Source organism: Eublepharis macularius, chromosome 2 (genome assembly GCF_028583425.1).
Source record: "Eublepharis macularius isolate TG4126 chromosome 2, MPM_Emac_v1.0, whole genome shotgun sequence".
Taxonomy (NCBI): Eukaryota; Metazoa; Chordata; class Lepidosauria; order Squamata; family Eublepharidae; genus Eublepharis; species Eublepharis macularius.
The window spans coordinates 35,023,996-35,044,670 of record NC_072791.1 but is presented as its reverse complement, the minus strand read 5'-3'; the positions used below and the strand labels follow the sequence as shown (position 1 = coordinate 35,044,670).

Genomic DNA, 20,675 nt, shown 5'->3' with positions numbered 1-20,675 from the left:
ACTGATCTCCAGGCCAAATAAATCAGTTCTCCTGAAGAAAATGGCTGAATTGGTGGGTGAACTCTATGGCATTAAATCTCATTGAGGTCCCTCCCCTCCAAAAACACAGCTTCCCCAGAATTCATCCCGAAATCTTCAGGAATTTCCCAACCCAGAGCTGGCAATCCTAATTAATTGGCATACGTATTGAATTTATAATTATAAATTATTTAGTTTTCTACATGCAAAACTGCGAATATTCTCATTACTAAAGTGAGAGAGCAGCAAACTGCTGCACCTTAAGCTATCTTAGAACTTTTCTTACATTTCAAAAGAATTTCATAGGATTTTTTTCAGTGCTCACAAAAATTTCCCATTGGTCCTCCTCAGCTATTTCCATTTTAATTGAATTAAACCTTGTCTCAAATTTCAAAAGAAAAAATAGTTCATAGGAGTTTTTTATTAAGTGCTCCGCTAAATTTCCACTGGAAAAATTGAGGGAAGTTCTCAGTCTTTTATATAATACATACTGATCTAATAAACCCTTGTGTTAACAAGCATTTCACTCATTTCAAAGAAAAAAATTATAGGGTTTTTTTTTTTAGTGCTTCCCCAAATTTCCCAATTTTTCATTTTTAAAAATGGGGGGGGGGATGAAGGGGAGGGTTCCCCAAATTTTTCTGCTTATTATCCCGGACTTTCAAATCTCTAGCAGTCTAGTAATTAAACCAGAAGACAGATAGGCAGGGTTTTTAAAGAGACAAGACAACAGAATAGGCAGTTAAAGGTTTTTGTGTGTGTTACAGCAGTAGTCTCTAATCAATTTCCTTTTCAGTAATTGCCTAAAAGTAGCAGGGGGGATAAATGGAACGTTTCTTACCACAGGAAACAAGGCAAATCTCTGTAGAAACTCTTGTGATTCATACTGGTCATAATCTCCAAAATCAGCTAAAAAATTAAAAATAAAGTCAGGAATCAAGTATTTATAACAATTTTTAACAATCCCTTAGTAACAATTGGGTCTAATAATCTGAATAATGAGTAAGAGAGCATTCATAATCTATAAAACGCAGTGTTTTTTCATCTCTTTTGAAAAAAGAAGTGGCAGTACTCATGATATTTGTTGCCTTGGCGGTCCAGGCTCACCAGCTGAAAGATGAGTTGGTGCTAGGGATCCCAGACCCCCGGTGGGGGCAGGGATAACCTGCCTCCGCTCCCCCCACCTCCCCCACTTACCTAACAGGTGGGGGGTGTACACCTTCCCTGTGCGCTCCCCTGCGGTGCTGCGCACCTCAAAAATGGGATGATCCACACCAAAATGGGCCCGTTTTTAGGCGCTGCAGAGCGCAGGAGCGCTCCTTGTTCTGTTTCAGCATGCATTGGGCCCGTTTTGAGCCCCTGCGGAGCCTGGATGTCACTGTGGGGGGGGGCGCATGCACCCCCTCTCCCCCAAGGTAAGTGCCAGGCCCCTATCTCCCGCCCGGAAGTTGAGGGGGCCTGGCAACCCTAGTTGGTGCTGCCGAAAGAAGTGCTAGTACTGAGTTCCGGCATGTACTGCCAGAAAAAAAGCCCTGAAATGTATATTGTCACTTTAAGATATAGGCAAAGCTCTCTTGATTACAAATTTCCTGAGGTTTCTTGTCTAAAGAGAAAGCACTTTCTAGGAAGAAAACAGAGGAGTACAAGAAGATATATCTATCATATAATTGGTATTATATGGGGCAATTACTATGTGTAAAGGAATTCCAAACCTTCCTTCTCTCCTGCAGGGGCCACCATATTAAATATTTTTGCAGTAAATCAGAATAACTTTCCCATTACTTCCTTTTCACTGAAGATCCAACTAACCACACTCTGCTGTCTAACAATGTTCCGTTGGGTAAAGACAGACTTGTTTTCTTAGACTCGAGTTACTGGGATCAAACTAAACTCAGTATTATGCCCTTTATTCCTGAGAGATCTTGTCTCTCATCTAAATATCACAAGAGTACCTGCTCAGTACTCAGTACTCAGTACCAAACCACAAACATTTTTTATTGTCATATGTTCTGATGACACTTAAAAAAATAGGTTGGACCCAATGGACAGCCAACGTAACGCTATCCTTGAACTCATGCAAGAACAGTCCTTCCTTGCCAAGTCAGTGTCATTACCAAATATTAAAATGGCTTTAATGTTAATGTCCCCTAGTTACAGAACATCCTCCTACCACAACTTGCCAAAATCCAAGTCTGAGCACCATTAATAAGACTTACATGTTTTGGCTGGTCTTTACTCAGGGTTAATCCAAAGAGGGAAATGTGGAGAACTGTAACGTATTTACTGCACAATCCTAAAGAGAGTCACATCTTTCTAAGACCATTGATTTTAATGGATTTAGAAAAGTGTAACTCTGCTTAGAGCCATACTGTTAAGTGAAATTGTATAGTATTCTGCTGATCTTTGCTTTATTACCTGTTGTGAGCCTAGATATAGACAGTGTCGCAAGACTTATTTTCCCCCCTGCACAGAGTATCCATTGTACTAACATTTGCATACAAATTCCTCATTTAAATGACTGTTCTCTCAGTCTGAATAAGAACTGCAGAAACTAAAAGAAGGGGGGGATTCATCTAGAAATAGGATTATAGAAAGATTTCCATAAGTTGGCAAACACCAAGATATTTTACACTTCCTAAAATGCACAAGAGCAATTAAAACAAGTATTTACTCAATGAATGCTATTAAAGTGCCAGCCAGAACGAAATAAAAATATGAAAGAATGTTGTTACATAAACAAGCTATTTCTATTCATTGGTTAGATCTCATTGGCAAACAACATTCTTGGCAGGTCTTTCTCAGCACATGAGATTATCATTCTTAGCAAGTAAAGCCAGGCAGCAAAATAAAATGGACCAGAGGCTTGGAGAACTCTTCAAGCTCCGTATCTCCCAGTCAACATTGTAACTGAGCTTGGGCACAGAATACCTGCACTAAAATCCTACTAAGTTAAACGAAATATATCTGGAGTTCTGCTCAGGGCTAGCTTAAGACACTGGCCCAAGCAGGCGAGGCATGTCAACTGTCAAAGGGGGAAGATGAGCCCCAGGGAAGCAAATGCCACTATGGAGGACTGGCTCAGACCTGGGTCGGCAATGGCAAAGGTTGGGGAGGCAACAAGGGACACATTTTTTCTTTGAACAGTGACCACAAATGAAAGAAAGATGAGCTCTAGCAGAAGCAGAACAGGACTGGTCACTCTCACGCTCTCTCTCTCTCTCTCTCTCTCTCTCAACCTAACCTACTTCAAGGATTGTTGTTCAGAGGATAAATAGAGAAGGGGAGAACCAAGTTGTAAGCTGCTTTGGAAAGAAAAGCATGGTATATAGATATAACATGAGCACATCAGTACAGGAAGGCTAACAAATCTTTAAATAGTCCCTACTTAATCTAGTCATTTCTATGAGTGGGCCAGAGCATGTAGAATCTTAAAGCCCAGATATAGGACCTAGCACAGGAAACATATGGCCATCCATTTCAAAACAGTCTGGGATGTTGGGGCATGAGGAAATTCAGAGCAGCCATAGGCGATATTCAAGATCTATTTAGCACGGCAACTGCATGAATTGGCAAACTGTGATTATGAACAGTTCTCATCTCATAGGCAACCTTCAGTAAGTCATTAGCAGACATCCTCAGCAATTCCCTATGACTGGAGCCATGAAGTAACATTCTTCTAAGCAGAATATTGAGAAGACAAACAGACACAAACACAAATAAACAGGCACAAACACAAACAATCAAGTACTATCTCATATTTCCAAAAATGGCTGAATGAACCACAAGAAAGTTTATTTTATTTCAAATTTCTATTCCGCCCTCCCCGCGAGCGGGCTCAGGGAGGATAACAACGTATTAAAATACAATAAAAAATTCATCTACATTAAAACAACAGTGTATTAATACACAAGCCAGTCTACTGCAGAAGCTACAGCAGGGAAGAAACCCAGATTCAAACCACTAATCGCCTATGAAGCTTCTTGGTCACCCATGAGCAATATGCCGCTCAGAACAGCCTACTGACAGAGTTGTTGGGATGCTAAAATGCTGCACTTAGACCCTGAAGAATTTGTAGCTGTATTCAGGCTGTCAAGGTTTCTTCCCCAGCTGAAGGGCTAGTAGCTAGAGACGGGCACGATCCGCATCACGATCCAAAAACCCCCACGATAATGGCGATCGTGCGATCGTGACTCAGCGGATCGTGATCGGCCACGGCCAACGATTGGGAGGGGGCTGGATCGGGGCTGGATTGTGCTTGGATCGGGAAGCCAGACACTCAGGCGCCAGTAATCTATTCCCAGGGCAACAGAGCCAGGGGAATGCCTGAGCTGTGTTTCCCCTCCTTCTGTCGCCCTGGAAACCCGAATGGAAGCCAAGCTTTCCTTGATCAGCAGGGCTTCCTTCCAACCATGGAGCAGCAAACCAGTCACCAGCTGGGAGAAGACACCCAGGGGAGGGAGGGGGAAGGGGGTGTTCTGTAGCCATGGGCACTACAATCTCATCCCTGCAAACCCTGATAGGCAGCTCTGACGGCCAAACACAGACGGCCCAACACAAACACAGATGCTGCCGACATCACCCACCGTTCTTTTCTCGCCAGTGCACTCCTTTTTCGCCTGGTGGGCGGGCACATGGGGGGTGCCACCGGCGAGCAGCCAGACCCCCTGCCCCCTGAGGGGAGGCGGCTTGTCGCCGTCTTCCCATGCCCGCCGGGCCCGGTGGCCGCCGCCAACACCCACCTTCCCACATAGCTGGGAATAGCAGCGCACCCCGTTTTGGCCTCCACGATCCACAGATCGGGAACGGGAGATGATCGGTGTGGATCGTTTAGTTGGGATCGTCACCGGCGCTGATCCACGATCAGCTGGATTGGCAATTTTTTTTGGATCGTGCCCATCTCTACTAGTAGCCATGGAAGCAGTGGGCTGGAGGAAAACCCTTTGCAAACCCCAAGGTTATTTAACCCCAGATTCCTCCATAGAAAGATACGGGCCTCTTACCTCATAATCCTGAAACACAAAGTATGGATGCAAATTATACTACTTTCCCAGTTCTAAAATTAGCTAACCATGATTATGACTCAGAATCCTACCTTGAACAGCTAAGCCCGCCAGATGAATTGCTTGCTCAAATGTGCAAGGAATGTTTCCTTCCAAGATATCTTTCTTCAATTGCAAGTAATACTGGTATCTATGGGGTGGAAAAAAGAATTTGTGTTGGTTTTGCCATTACTGTTATTCCAGGATAATGCAGAAATGTCATGTAGCCTATGAATCTATATGGGTTATCATCACCCACCCTCCCAAGCTCACTGACTAATCCACTAATGGAGATTGTAAACTTCTCAGGGACATATCTTTTTGTTTGTTAATCTGTTGATCTTCATGTACACTGATGGTACCATATAAATTTTAATAGAAGAAGCTGGAGCACCCACAGTATAGAAATAGCCAAACCCTCAATACTAAATCCTGTTTCCAAACACAAAGTTCTTAAAACATGCAGCAAACTTTTTCCGCTCTTCATAATCCCTCCATTGACCAATACTCCTGCCCTCATGATGACTACCACAAAGTTATTGTTGATAAATTCCAACTTGCAGTCAGCTTAACTGATTGCTTGCTCTGGAGTCTCTCTGCTTTTTTGTCTTCAAGGCCCAGCCTAATCTGTGCCCACCTGTCCAACCTGTTTACTTTTTGTTATCTCCATGGCTAGCTGAATGTTTCACTGCCTGATGTGGTGCACAGTTAACTGCCTGGTCACATCTACTGGTGCAGGGATCCATAGTAAAGGTAAATTTTATTCTATTGCAGCTGGGATTTTAGATATTTATGAAATATCTTGCTGGTTATAAAAGTGGTATTTAATGAAATGTATAATTCTATTATTCATTTGTTTTGAAGTTTGTTTTCCTTTATTTTAGTCATCCTTTGTATTTCCTTATCTGACACATGCAAATTATTTGCTTACAGTATTTACATAATCATTCTAGTTGTACTAATAACGTTATCCAAAGTAACTGAAATGAGCATATGGAGAATTTCTATGTAATTTAATGCCAAAACCATCACCCTTTTGGATCAATTTCTAGTTTATAAAGAAACTTGCTGGAAGGGACCATTCAATGTGAGACTTGAACCACAGCAATTCACCAAGTTTTTTTCCCTGGTTTCTTTCTTTTAGAACTACAATAATCTGCACAATGAAGAAAGGGATGAAGTGGAAACAAACATCTAGGACTTCTGGCCTTCATACGCCACCAATCTGTGTGTCTCCTGTTCTTGTACACAGACCTTGTGCGTACAGTTTCTCTTGCTGAAACTGCACAAATTATATTTTGGGGGATATGGCAAAGCACAGCAGGTTATGCACCTTGCCCCTTCAGCATATCCAAATTTGCTGTTTGTGCAACAGTGTATACTAGAGGTCCCCAAACTTCCTGAACCTGCAGCACCTTTGGAATTCTGAGACAGGGTGGTGGGCATGACTACAAAATGGCTGCTGCAGAATGTTGAACCAACCACAAAATGGCTGCCACAAGAGGTGGAGCCAACCATAAAAAGTCAGGTAGTGAGGTCATGTATAACTCTAATAGTAATTCTCCAACATTTCAGGCAGTGTTTCTATTTAACAGTATGGCTTTTGAAATAGGTTTAATTATTTTCTTGTATACACTTTTAGCTGTACAATGAAAATCCTTATGTTGTGGAAGCAGCTGATGCTGAGGCAACTTTTAAAAAAAATATGCGCAGTTAATCAGATCTCTAATCGCCAATCAGAATCCCTGCCGGGAAAAGGCCCATCTGTCACCACCCACTTTCTAAAAACACTTGGCAGGAAACAGGAAAGGTGTCCAAGGGCACCATGCCAGGGACCCCCAGCATAAACCAACACAGTTCCAAGAAAAAAGTCAATATAATCCCAGCTAGTAGACAAGAAATTCAAAGTTAGAGAAAGAAAAATGAAACTACATACAATCTCCATTAAAATAATGCAACGGCATAGTGACTTGGCTGCATTTTTCCTCTCTCCGCTCAAAAGTACCATATAATGACTTATAAAGTGCTTTGCTTAGGGTTCCCAACCTCCAGGTGGCAACTAGAGATCTCCAGGGACTGCACCTGTTTTCCAGGTAACGGGGATCGGTATCTCTGGAGAATGGATATCTTGGCAGGTAGACTCTATGTGGCATTATACCCAGCGGAGGTCCTGCCCCTCCCCAAACCCCGCCCTCCCCAGGCTCTATTGTCAAAATCGCCAGGAACATCCCAACCCAGAACTGGCAATCCTAGCTTTACTAGCATTTCAGAACATAACTGTCAGCCTTCTACCATTCACCTGGTAATTTCCTGCTGCAGCTGAGAGACAGAAGGCACATAAAACACCACACCAAAATATACAGTTGGCTCCAATGCGTATTTATCCAGTTGCTTTTTCAGAGGCTTATCCAGGTCTATCCACCGGCGTTGGTTTTGCTTGTTGTAATACCACAGACTAAAATAGGTGATCTGTAAGGTGAAGATAGAAAATGGAAAAGAAGGGGTAAGTATTCAGTTATAAGATGAGGCAAAGCTACCCTAGTTCTCATGAAGAATTAAGAGCACAAACTAATATAGAAGCAAGTGGGCCTCTCAAGTTGAAATCATCAGTTATTTGGAAAGCAACATCAATGTAGATGGTATTCTTCAGAGTATCACACAAGGAGATCTGTGAGAACTTATGGGTAAAGGGAAATTTCATTTTCCCTCTCCTTGCCACTTCCAATTCACCTCCCACCCTCCCCAGCGTGGACTTTCTCAGCTCCTTCTCCTGTTTACTACTACTTTAGCTGCCACCTATCTGCCACATTTTCATATACAAAGGTTGCAGTTTTTCCCAAACTCAAAATGTATGTCACACATGGTTACCTTCTTAAGGACAGGAAAAATGTTGACATTTCAGTGGGCCTATCATTTAAATTAGTCACCATGAGAATCTAAAGCAGTGTTTCCCAAACTCCAGATAGCCAAGGTACTTCTCAATTAAAACTGAAAACATGTATCACTGTGATGCCACACAAAAAAAAGCAAAACAGTAAAAATCTCTTACTCATAGAGCAGCCCATCCCTCCGTGCCAAGTCCTGGGCATTCCACCTCACTGAAAGATCTGGCAAGAACAGGCATTGATCAAGCACAGATGCAATAGGCAGACTCCCTGAAGGTGGATACTTGCATCAGGTACGGTTGAATGCTCCGGTAACATGTGATGCAAATAAACAGCACCATTTCCCAAGTCTAGCAGTGGCCAGTTGGAAGAAAGCAAGGCCAAAGAAGTTGATCACACTGAGATGTACTGGGCAGCCTCGGCAGCCTCCTTTCTTGGTAGGCATTTGGGGCTCACAGTAAGTAACCTTTGCCTATTTATTTACATTTACTTCTTGAGACACTCAAAGCGTTCTCTAAAGACACAACAGCATGTACTAGCCTACAATTTTATGAATCACCAAATTACATTGTGCTTCCAGATATGATAATGCTTCTCAGGCAACTCTGTTGTCACCAAAAATAATCTTTGTCTTCCCAGGAGCTAATACATTTAGTATGCTTCACTGTTATAGTAACAAATGTAGACTAATACTAAGCTTGCAAATCTGTACACGGTTTCAAGCTGGTTATTAAGATATCTTGTTGTCTTAGGAACTGCTGCTGAATGTTATTGTCCCAACACCAACAATCAGTCATCTCAAGAAATAAATGCTCATTTAATCCACAGGTCTAATTCAAAGGAAAATTATTTGTAACAAAGATAAAACCTCTCACAGTGTGATCTGACGAGTCATCTTAGCTGCAGGGCACAAATTGTGCACACTGCCAGACTTTTACTCCAGGAAACAGAGCTGGCGCTGTCCCAACCCCACAGAAAAATATCATTTCCCCTCCCCTCAGAGGACTTTTTTTCATTTATCCAATGAAATTGGGTCCAGGAATGGATCCAATTAATCGGCTTTTCTGCTGATCAAAAAGGAAGGAGGGGTACCCAGTGACCACCGTAAAAGAATATGCAGGGAATCATGGGATCTATATGTATAAAAGCCATGTGACAGGAATAGGGTTAACGTAAAAGCTGTCTGGATCCAACCCATTGTGGGTAACAGTAACACAACCTTGAAGTCAATGCTTAAGTTTAATTCAATATTCAAATCTCCTGGTACGTTGTGAATACTTTAACAGCGTAAAGACTGTTTTGAACTCCAAAACATAAGCCTTTTTAAGTTTACTACAAAAACGATGGTTTCTATTTCCAACATGTATTTTTTTCCTGGTATTTCAGATGGCAAAAGCTAAGATATCTGTGCATAGGGCATAGCCATTTGTAGAACTGTCTCTAGCACTGGGTCTACTTGCAATTTGGTTTGAACAAAATTTGAAATTTCATAAATATGAAAAAGTACGATTTTATATGCTAACAAAGTTATGAACAACACATCTTGTGTTCTTAAAGCAATAAAATAAATTTAGGTTTCAGAAGAAAGTATTGCATATATTTCTATATCCTCCAAAATTTCAGTGTTTACAACACCCTCTCCCCATCACAAGGAAAACCAGTATTAGTGCCGTGGCTTCCAAAGGTTGAGAAAATTAAAATCTCTGAGTGGCGTTAATATTTTCACCTGTTTACAGCTCTCCTTTCTTCCCACATTTTATAGGCTCCCTACCCCATCTCCCAGTGTCTAAATTTAGATTGTAAAGCTGGCATCAGACTTTTCCTTTTTGTAATTTACTTTGTAGCTAATAGAAAAGAACAAGAGTCAGTAGCGCCTATAAGACTAACAAAATTTCTGGTAGGGTATGAGCTTTCGTGAGCCACTGCTCACTTCTTCTTGACAGCTGAAGTATACCACAAGGCTAAGGCTCATGAAAGCTCATACCCTTCCACAAATTTTGTTAGTCTTATAGGTGCTACTGACTCTTGTTGTTTTCTATTGCTACAAACAGACTAATATGGCTACCCATCTTGATCTATTTGTAACTAATAACTCTATAGCACCAGTACACCAATACAACACACTTTTATACAAACTCTCTCTCCCTGAACCTACTGGGTTGTTCTGTGTTGTCTTAGAATTGCTTATGCTGTTTCAGCACTTCTTCAGTTCCGTATTGGATTTTTGCTGATGTTCTGCCTTTGCAAATTTGCGTTTATATACCCTACGGAATTGTTTATTGAAATGTCCTTGATACTGACTGTACTAATCTCACACAATGTAAACCACTTTGGGTCTAAATGAGAAAGGCGGACTATAAATGACATATATAAACAAACAAACAAATAAATAACAGATACTATGTGTGCATATTTGAAAGCATAGGACAATCTCATTTATCCCCATGGCATTAATGCTGACATGGAATTATAAAAAACAAACACCACACTCAGACAGCTAGTAAATCCCACCATTTCATACACTGAAGAAACTCTCAGTGGAAGCAGATTAAATGCAACGTCTTCCATTCACACACACAGTTTCTTTCAGCCTGAGTATTTATATTTTAACTCCCAAAGCTTCTGATGACATTTGAACAGCCTGGAATATTGATGGTGAGTGGACTAAAAGAGAATCCCTTTTTCATCATGGCTCAAGTGATCTACAATCTGCAGCATACAAGGTTACCCAACCCTACAGAAATGACATGACATAACTCTCGAAATATGTTAAGCTTCCAAGATTAACACTGTTGTAAGGTTTATTTATTTTAGCAACTTACTCATCATTCAACCTCCAGGCAGTAAATCAACCCTAGACAGAAAGGGATGTAGATTTTCTACACAATTTTGTTCTGGCTAATTGCTCTCTTTGTTATGTGTACAAAAACACCGCTCAAGTGTTTTGTACAATTACAGAACATCTAAAAGATGAGGGACTGGGGGGGGGGAAGACACTACCCACCCTCAAGCTAATACAAGAGGGATGAAAAACCAAATATGCAAAAACTGAACAGTAAGTTCAATCTGTTGCTAAAATGATCAAGCAGAAGTGATGTGAAAGACCTCTACCTGAGACCCTGGAAAACAGCTGCCAGTCTGAGCAGTAGATGATACTGACCTTGATGCAGCAATAGTCTGACTGCATATAATGCAGCTTCATGTGTTCATTATTTATTTCATTTATGTTCTACTTTTCTCACTGAACTCAAGATAGATGATACAATTGAGATATCAAACCTTCGTTGTATTGTATTGTATTGTATGCAAGTCAACACTGAAAAAGAACAAGTTAATTCATAGTTCACAGGAATTCCCAATGATATACACTAATATTTCTAAGTGGTACTAGCTAGAGATGGACACAAACAGAAAAAAACAAACAAACATGATGTTCGTTGTTTGTTGCCATCCATGAACAGGGACTCATGAACAACCACGAACATGGCCCTGTTCACGAACAAGTTCGTGGTTGGCTGTTCATGGGGGCCAGCAGGCTCTCCTCCAGCCATCATCCAAGTTTGGTCAAGATCCCTACTGCACCACTCCCAGAAACCTGACCTGAGCAGGCACCAGGAAAGATACCAATAATAAATAATAGCTTGGCCCAGAGCCTGGCAGCAGCCCTGGAACTTGAAGGGGTAGATCCCTACTGCACCACTCCCAGAAACCTTACCTGAGCAGGCAGCAGGAAAGTTACCAATAATAAATAATAGTTTGGCCCAGAGCCTGGCAGCAGCCCTGGAACTTGAAGAGGTAGATCCCTATCCCACCACACACAAAGAAAATTCAAGCTCCAATGCACTCTCTCTATCAAAATGCCAACAGCAACTCTCTCTCTCCCTCCCCCCTGGTCTTTGCTCCCTTGATGTAACACATTTGGAGCTCCACACTTGAAAGGAAAACCTGCCTATCAAGCTAAATTGGGCTTAGATTGGGGTTTCCAGGGCAAAGCAGGAGTTCAGACAGAGTTCAAACAATCCCTGCCTAAATTGCCAAGGGAATTGATTGCAGGTGCCAGACTGTCTGGCTTGACGAACAGCAAGAGGAACAGCAACGAACAAAGCTTGCAACGACCACCTGTTCATTTAGAATGGGGCCTCACGAACAGCTTGTTCGCGAACAGCAGATCGGGCTATTCATGGCTTTTTTTGTTCATATTGCTGTTTGTGGCCATCTTTAGTACTAGCCAACAACAGGCAGGAAGTAGGGTAGATCCCTACTTCCTTGAAAATGGAGGCTCAGGTCGCAGCAGTTTCCAGGTCCTCTTTTTTTAAATCTACAACAGCTTATCCAGTATCTCTCAGTCAGCGACTTAACTACAGTGATCCAGGCAACGGTCATCTCTAGGCTGAACTACTGTAACTTGCTCTACGCGGGGCTTCTCTTGAACCTGATCCGGAAACTGCAGCTGGTTCAAAAAGCAGCAGCGCATGTTATTGTAGGAGCACCAACTGGAGCGCGTATAACACCTATATTGCGGCAGCTGCATTGGCCGCCATCTGAGTATATATTTTTACATGTGAATGTTTTTTAACAATCTATTTATGGTTTTAATTGTAAAAATTAATTTTAATGTGTTTTTAAAATGTAATCTGCCCTGAGCCCTCCATGGGGAGGGCAGAATGGAAATCCAAATAAAATAAATAACATTTCTTGGCAGCAACTTATGTGGGTGTCATATCTTCACGTGATGTTCAGGTGCCATTTTCAACCTCAGCCAACTAGCAGGGAGAGGTATTTGCAGATAGGCAATAGTGGACTGGCAACAAGCAACAGATGACAACCAGTTTTTAGTCTATAACATATTAAATGAAGATGCCTGGGACAGACTCAGTTGCTCATTGATAAAGATATCAAAGTTATTATAGTACTTCCAAAGGGCCCAGAAATGTGAAATTGGGTACACACACAGGCCAAGACAATCCAACTATTATAAACCTCCACATTTGGAGATTGTATATGTCTCTTCCTCTTGAAACAGGAAACTTGAAGTGTCCCCTCTGCCCAATCATATTTTTGCATTATGTAGACAGATGAAACTTTGTCATAGATTGTTTTTACAGCAATCCAAAATTTGAGCTCCTGGGAATTGATTAACTGGAAAATTGATTGAGAACCTCCTCCACAGACACACACACAACATTACTGAACTCTGGAGCCTAATGAGAAGCTGGTCTGAATATCAGAAGTCTAATATTGTAGTGTAACCACCCTATAGTGCTGACTGCTCAGCATGGAGCTGATCCTCTACGCCAAGCCTAAGTAGTGTGATGTAGGGAGGGTGTGTTTTATCTCCCCTTTCCCATGCTATATGGAACACTGGGAGGGGGGGATTGCAGATAGAGATGTATTGTAGTCCCACCCACCCCCACTGTGTAGGATATTTTAAGCTGTTATGGTCTTGGCTGCCCCCTTTTGGTTACCCAAGACCAAAGCAAAGGGTTCCCCCCCCCTTGGATCTTCATTAATTCTCCCCAAGAACTCTTCATTTGAAAGTGGTGACAGTCAACTTCAGTGCTCTTTCTCCAGGATATATAAGAAAGCTGTTTGAAGCGCAAGCTGGCCAAATTTCCCTCTCTTCTCATTTCAGGCCGAGTAGTTGGTTGTTGGCCGAGTAGTTGCTGCATGTCGTGATGTGACATCCCCCCATGGGTCAGTAATGACTCAGTGCTTGCACAGGGGACTACCTTTACCTTTACCTTTAGTTGGTGCATTGAGTGTGGAGCATAGCCAGGCAATAAGATCCAGTGCTGGTGTATAATTATGCAGTGAGTGTATTACCAGCCAAACTGCTCTGTGGAAATTCAGCATAACTAACCCTCATAACTGACACAATTTCCTTCAGTTTCTACAAACCAAAGATTCCCTGGAGAGAAGGAAGTCTTCCTTTTTTAAAGTGGCAAATTTTGTCTTCTGCTTTCTGGTCTCAGCACTGTGTTCTCAGCAGAAATTTGCATAGCAAGCAAAGAAAGAGTGCTCCATCTAACAGAGTCAAGAAGGGAAATGGCAACCTTTATAAAGATGGGGGAGACTGAAGAATAAGCTGCAGATCATGGTATGTTTGTGGAAGAATTTAATGCAAGCAGATATGGCTCATCGTTTTCTTCAAGGCCAGCTTTGATTAATAAACAGAAGTGCTCCATCTTACCAGAGCATCTGTGGCTCTTCTACAGAATGGCAACTATGCTAGTTCACACCAGCGGTCCATCTAGTTCAGCATTATATTTCTCACTGTAGCAAATCTGGTGACTCCAAAAAAGGGGCACAAGCAGGGCACAAAGCTCTCTCTCACTGCTGACCCCTTCAAATAGTATTCAGAATTAGTGGGAGAGGGCAGTGGCTCAGGGGTGCATGCAGAAGATCCCAGATACATGTATTCAAGTATACTACCTCTGAATACGATTCCGTTTAGCCACTGACAGACTCGTGAATTATCTTGTTATCTTTTAAAGCCATCAAAGCCAGTGACCTTGGAGTTCAAGTAAAGGCCTGGATAAGTTACCTTATAAAGAAATTTGAGATACACTAGTAAATCTTTATGAACCAAACAGCCTAGTAACAGTGCAGTGGTTTACCTAATTGCATAGTGTGAAATTATAGCTGATGTTCTAGTAACACTTAAGTACTCGCATCCGCATAAGCTGGACAATATAAAGGCCAACTGGTGGGAAGGAATACAGAAGACTTAATTCTTTTCTCTGAGCCATACCAGATCACATCTTAAAACAACTTTGGCTAACACCTTTGCAATGAGACTTACAGATTAAGGAGGAAAAAAACCCTGCAAGTAAGGCCTTAAGCCAAACTAATCCTAGGTATGGAGGTATGGAGGTATGGAGGCATCAGAGAGCCGCGAAACACAATCACACCTGCAGAGTTTTCATATAATTAAGAATGGTTTCTACCTGAAGGGCTGTATTTGGTCTGTGCTCTGAGTCTTTCATACACATGAGGCCCCATATATCTAAACAGGCTCTAAGCAGTAAAATAATAGGTCTCAGAAACGGGGGGTCACCAAGGATACACCTGAACATACATGAAGTTGCCCTTTACAGAGTCAATACACAGACTGGCAGTAGCTCTCCAGCTGAGGTACTTCACATCACCTCCAACCTGATTCTTTTAACTGAAGATAAGGGGGCTGAATCTAGAATATTCTGCAGAACACGTGCTCTGTTGCTGAGTTACAGTCCCTCTCTGAAGTTTGGATTCACATCACTGTTTTCTGTTACTGAATGGCTGTCATTCATTCTTATGGGGAATGAGAAAATATTGAGCTAGGACCACAGCTGTCCAGGAGCGACTTAGGACCTCTAGTGCATCACCAGGGGATCTGGAAAGCAAGACCTAGAGCTAGATGTCATCTGCATATTGATGTCATCCAATTCCACAGCTATGAAATATTTCTCCTAAAGATTGTGCCTTGTGGAACCTCACAAGATAATTTGCACACTGAGGATACTTGATCTCTAATAGCAACCTTTTAAGTCTCTTCCATGAGGAATGATTTAAACCAGACAACGGCACATCCCCTGATACCCTCTTCTGCTTTCAAATGCCTCAGCGGGATGGCATGATCTAGTGTGTCAAAGGCTACAGACCAATCCAGGAGAAGCAACAAAGATGCATGACCTTTGTTTACATTCAGCTGGAGATCATCCACTAAAGCCACCAGAGCCATCTCCATCCCATATCCCAGCCTGAAACCAGACTGAAAAGGCTCCAGAGCACAACAGTTACCCAAGAAGACCTGGGACTGGTCTGACACTGCTCTCTCAATCACTTTGCCTAGAAAAGGCAGATTAGAGACTTGACGATAACTGACTACATTGTTTTTGTTTAGGGATATTTTTTTAAATAGAGGGCAGATAGCCACTTCTTTGAGTTACTGGAGAAATGCACCTTGAGTTAGTCACTAATTTATAATAGACATCAAAGGCTCATTTATGCAGCATTTACAAGATTTTAGCAGCCAAGATAGGCAAGAATGCAGAGACAAGTAGCGGACTTCACAGGTGCCAATATCATGTTAATTTCCATCACTGTAACTGCATCAACATGGTCCATAAACAGATCAGATGGTATATTAGGCATTTCTTCCACCTCACCTAAATTACAGCCACATCAGTGTAATTGTGCTATTTTGTCTTGCAAAGGTGTCACAGCTAACTGTTCTTGAAACAGTAAAGTTCAGAATTAGGCATTAGAAGGTTAAGATAGTTTAAACAGCTGGGACAGCTATGAACCAGCTGATGCAATGGTTGCAGAGAAATTATGTTTCTTTGGCACTATCACTGCCACTTAATACGTCTTCCAATGGACTCTGTATCATGCGCTAACTGATTCAGTGTGAGTTTTTTGCCAACATCTTTCTAGACATCTTCCAGTCCTCTTACGTTCACCCAGCTCTTTGGTAAAGCATGGGACTGGCTTCTGCACTAAGTTGTGGGAGAGGTTGACGGGGAGCAATCTTGTCAATAGCTTTGAGGAACTTCATGTTCCAAGCTCCCACTGCAGCCTCAACAGCCAATGTGTTAGGAATTCTAAAATTCCCCAGAACATTTTGGAATCTAGAAAGATCCATGAGCCTCCATGTGCTGACAATTTAACAAATCCTTCCTTTTTGTTGGGGCCATATTCACCTTTGCCTTCATGAGGTGGCTGCTGTTAAACAACAGCAATGCAGCTGTGCCTGGGTAAGTCATGCAAGTTGCACAGTATCAAGTCTTCTGGTGATTGCTGGCAGGCCTGGTCCCAATGGGAGAAGGGGCCATGACTCAGTGGTAGAACATCTTCTGCCAATCTGAGGCACTGACAATGATGGACAAATGGAAGCTTCATATGACCATGTGAGTTCTCCCTCAGGCCAAAACAGACCTAGAAAGAGCTGCCTTTCACTGAGAGAAACTAAGGCTTGAAGGCTTACCCAGCAATAGTCACTGAGGGCATTAGTTTCTTAAAGCTACAAGCAAAATTCTGTTGTCTTGGAGAGTCCCACCCATACCCACACCCATTTTTTAAAAAGATCTCAGCATTTTTGGAAAACCTGGGGCTTTTTTCAGGTTTGTAGAAAGATCTGTCTTGACGGTCCAGTGCCCCATTCTCTGGATTTAAGTACCCACAGATGGGTATTTAAGAAGAATTAGACGTATTGATCTTCATGTTTCTCTCTGGTTTAATAACCACATTAACAGCGCCATCCTGAGCACAGTTTCACTAAAGTCAGTGAGCTTAGAAAGGTGTTTATCTGCTGACATCATTAGTGTCAAACTTAAAGATACACACTTATACAAGTATTAAATTCTTATTGTTGTATAACCATCCATTGAATGGAAATTGATGAGCTTTGCGTTGTTGCTCAAGCCTTCCAAAAAGTTCATCCTTTGCTCTGTAATCCTTTATATGAGGAAAAGTGAAGACTTTATTGGTTCACTGAAAGACTCAACTGCACCCATTATTTTTGGTTCCAAATAGGTTAGTCATAACCATATGACATGGTATACTTCTGGAAGATGTGAATGAGATATTAGCTAAACTTTATTCTTGGTATCTCCATTATTCTTTGTTCTTCAAGTCACTGCGATAAATTGTGTCACCTCTTAAGGCAACAATCCACAAACAGGTTTGGCCACAGTAACTGAGATTAAGCCAATTTTATGCTCATTGAAATCCTCAATGCAACAGGCTGCAGTCCAAGTATCTTAATTAGATTGTGGGTCACAGCCTAGATCATAAAACCACAGATCACCTCTTACCATCATGCCAACAGTGACTTTACCTACTTATTTATGCAGCAGAGACGTGTTTGCAGAATGCTCTCTTGACTGGCACCAGCCAACTAGCCTAACAAGACATTTCTCTCAGACACCAGACTTACAGGCGGTCTGGATTCCTTCACTGGTGCAGAGGCATTTTACCAGGCAACTCCCATCTCTGCCTCCAGGTAAACAGCTGTTGGAAACAATGGCCCCACTCCTTTCATCTCTACTACAAAATGAATGACAGATTCTCAGGAAGCCATACAGTCGGAAACAAGAGAAAGGCAAAAGATGCAGCTGTAGACAGAGACAGCATCCATACTGGATCAGACAAATTATCCATGTAGTCCACACAGTGCTCAAACAGATGTCCACAGCAGGTCTCCAAGCAGGGTAGAGAGAATTGTTGACATCCCCCTGCACTGATATTCAGAGGGTTACTGCCTCTAAACATCAAGTTTCCATGTAGACATCATGGCTAATAGCCAGTGAGGAGCTAATACTCCATAATCCCCTTTTAAAGCCAGTAAATTAGTGGCCTCCACAACAACCTATGGCAGTGAATTCCACAAGTTAATTCTGCTTTGATCGAAGACATACTTCCTTTTGTCTGTCCCTGAATCTATTGCCCATCAGCTTCTATTGCTGGTGATTTCTAGTACTATGGGAGAAGGGAGAAAAGCTCTCTCAGTCCACTTTCTCCGCATGGTGCATAATTGTATAATTTCATAAATCGCTATCACGTCAATTTCAATTCAGAATACCTTTATTGGCATAACAAGGTGAACATGCACAGTCAGCAAGAAGACAAAACCACTATTACCTGAATATTTAAACCAATCTTCTCCTCTTGGATGCATAATAGAGGAATTTAGCCACAGACTCAATGGCCTCATGGTTTGGGGTGAATAATAGGAGAAAAGTCTTACTAACATCAGATTGTCCTTCATGATTTTGCAGAAGAGGTTCTAAATACACGGCACGGATGTCACAATAAAATAAACAATACAGAAGAACATGTTCAGTACTTTCTACCTCCCTCAGACCACAGGCACAAAGCCTAGTGGAGTATGAGATTTTCTTAAACCTCCCGTACAATATGGCAGAAGGAAGAACATTAAACTGAGCTAATATGAATGCTCTCTGAAGGTAAGGGGAAGTCAGACATGAGAAATACTTTGCCAAGGAACCACTGGGAAAGGTTCCCCATCTCAAAGGGGAGCATCTGCCAGAGGCAAGGCTTCTCAGTTCTTGTGTCTCAATAGCTATGGGTCTTTGTTTGATAGAAGCAAATGCGGACCTCTCCGTAAGGTAAACTAGTTCATCCAGACTAAGCCCGATTAGAGCAATTTTTCCCCCTATATCAGCTAGCCAAGTAGATGACTGGTAATCGGTTAGCATGTGTGCAATGAGGCTATTGGGGCTGCTCCTAAAGTGCAGCCACAACCAAAATTTAATTGTTAAGATCCATGATTTTGTCTCCAAATGTCTTTGGTTGGTCTCCAAGCACATAGCCGCATAGGGCAAATATGCTGGCCGCTATCATGTCACCTCCTTAGTTGCCTTGCAAAAAGGCAACAACAAAAAAACCCCAACGCACCCATGCACAACCCATCACATCATGTCGGAAATGATGGCATTCTTGGTGCAACAAAGAACTGCTCTGGAGGGTGAAGTATTTCCACCCAAAATGACTCCAGGGAAATTTATTACTCTTAAGTAAGTACGGCTTACTGCTCTGTATATCCTCTGACATACAGAGCCATTCTGCTCGAGACATCCCCTTCCTATATAGCTTATATACAGAGATAGTTGCATCCCACTGATTTTTCTTGTCCCACCAGATGCCTGAAATGTCCACTTTATCTATGTTCTTGTTTAACATCAAGCGAAGTCCCTGTGAAAGATTCTCCAATATCTAGTGCTGGCTTTAAAGGGAAAGGGACAAGCAACTGCCAAGGGTAGCCAAACCTGAAGTGCAGCCAGGAAGCTGCACTTTGTCAGACTGTGGCTAAATAAGGCACTCTCTACCAGGTTCCCTTTAGAGGCAAACACAAGTCCAGTGTCTGGAAAAGGAAACTTTATTGCAGAAAAGGTCCATTATAGTCCACTGTCCTGAATAGGAGACTCAGGATGGTACATGATCATTGTTACCAATGAAGGGTAAGCATAAGGTACAGAGTAACAATACCCATCTGGATCAGCCTCCCCCCACAGTTCTCAAAACAACATCTCTCAGTCCTGGGAAGCTGCTCTCCCTCAAGGCCAATGCTTGGTGGAACGGCGTTAGACAAAACAGTCTCCTCCGGTGGGAATGGTGCCTGGGAACTGGTGCACCTAGGAAGAAAACACTCAAACACTAGAAGCATTAGAAAATGGAGTCAGTACAGTTTAGGTATACACTGGACCTGACATTCTGCCCCCCTTAAAACAAATCCCCCCCTGGTTTATATGGGTAGCGAGCATGAAAAGCTTTGGTTAATCTAGGAGCATGAACATGTGCAGAGTTCACCCATTCATCGTAACCAGAATCAAAGTCCTTCCATCTAATGAGGTAAAAAAGCTGATTTCGTTTGAGTTTAGAGTCCAAGATCTGTTGTACCTCATAGTGTATTTGGTCGTCAATCAAAGTTGGAATGGGTAGAGCTTTGACGTGCCATTTGCTGTCGGTTGGAGCTCTCTTTAGAAGACTGACATGGAACGTATCATGCACATGGCGCAGGTTCTTGGGTAAAGTTACAGCAACAGTCACTTTATTTATTATCTTGCGCACAGGAAAAGGTCCTAGGAATTTCAGAGCGAGTTTGCGGCTTGTCTGAGCTAGTTTCAGATTCTTTGTGGAAATATACACATGATCTCCGGGTTGTAATTCCCACTCGGCCACACGATGGCGGTCTGCGTATTTTTTGTAATCCAGTTTGGCTTTTTCGAGG

The 20,675-nt window shown here is 42.1% G+C and overlaps 1 protein-coding gene across 5 annotated transcripts in view; it reads right to left on the bottom strand.

Annotated features, from left to right (window-relative positions):
* Positions 1-20,675, bottom strand: part of PTPN21 (protein tyrosine phosphatase non-receptor type 21) — an 81,878-nt gene that overhangs the window by 38,371 nt on the left and 22,832 nt on the right. For all 5 annotated transcript variants that reach the window (XM_054970874.1, XM_054970875.1, XM_054970876.1 and 2 more), the window contains exons 3-5: positions 7,357-7,526; positions 5,111-5,208; positions 860-927 (exon numbers count right to left, since the gene is read on the bottom strand). In XM_054970874.1, the coding sequence (XP_054826849.1) occupies positions 860-927; positions 5,111-5,208; positions 7,357-7,526 (336 nt within the window). The remainder of the gene's footprint in view (positions 1-859; positions 928-5,110; positions 5,209-7,356; positions 7,527-20,675) is intronic.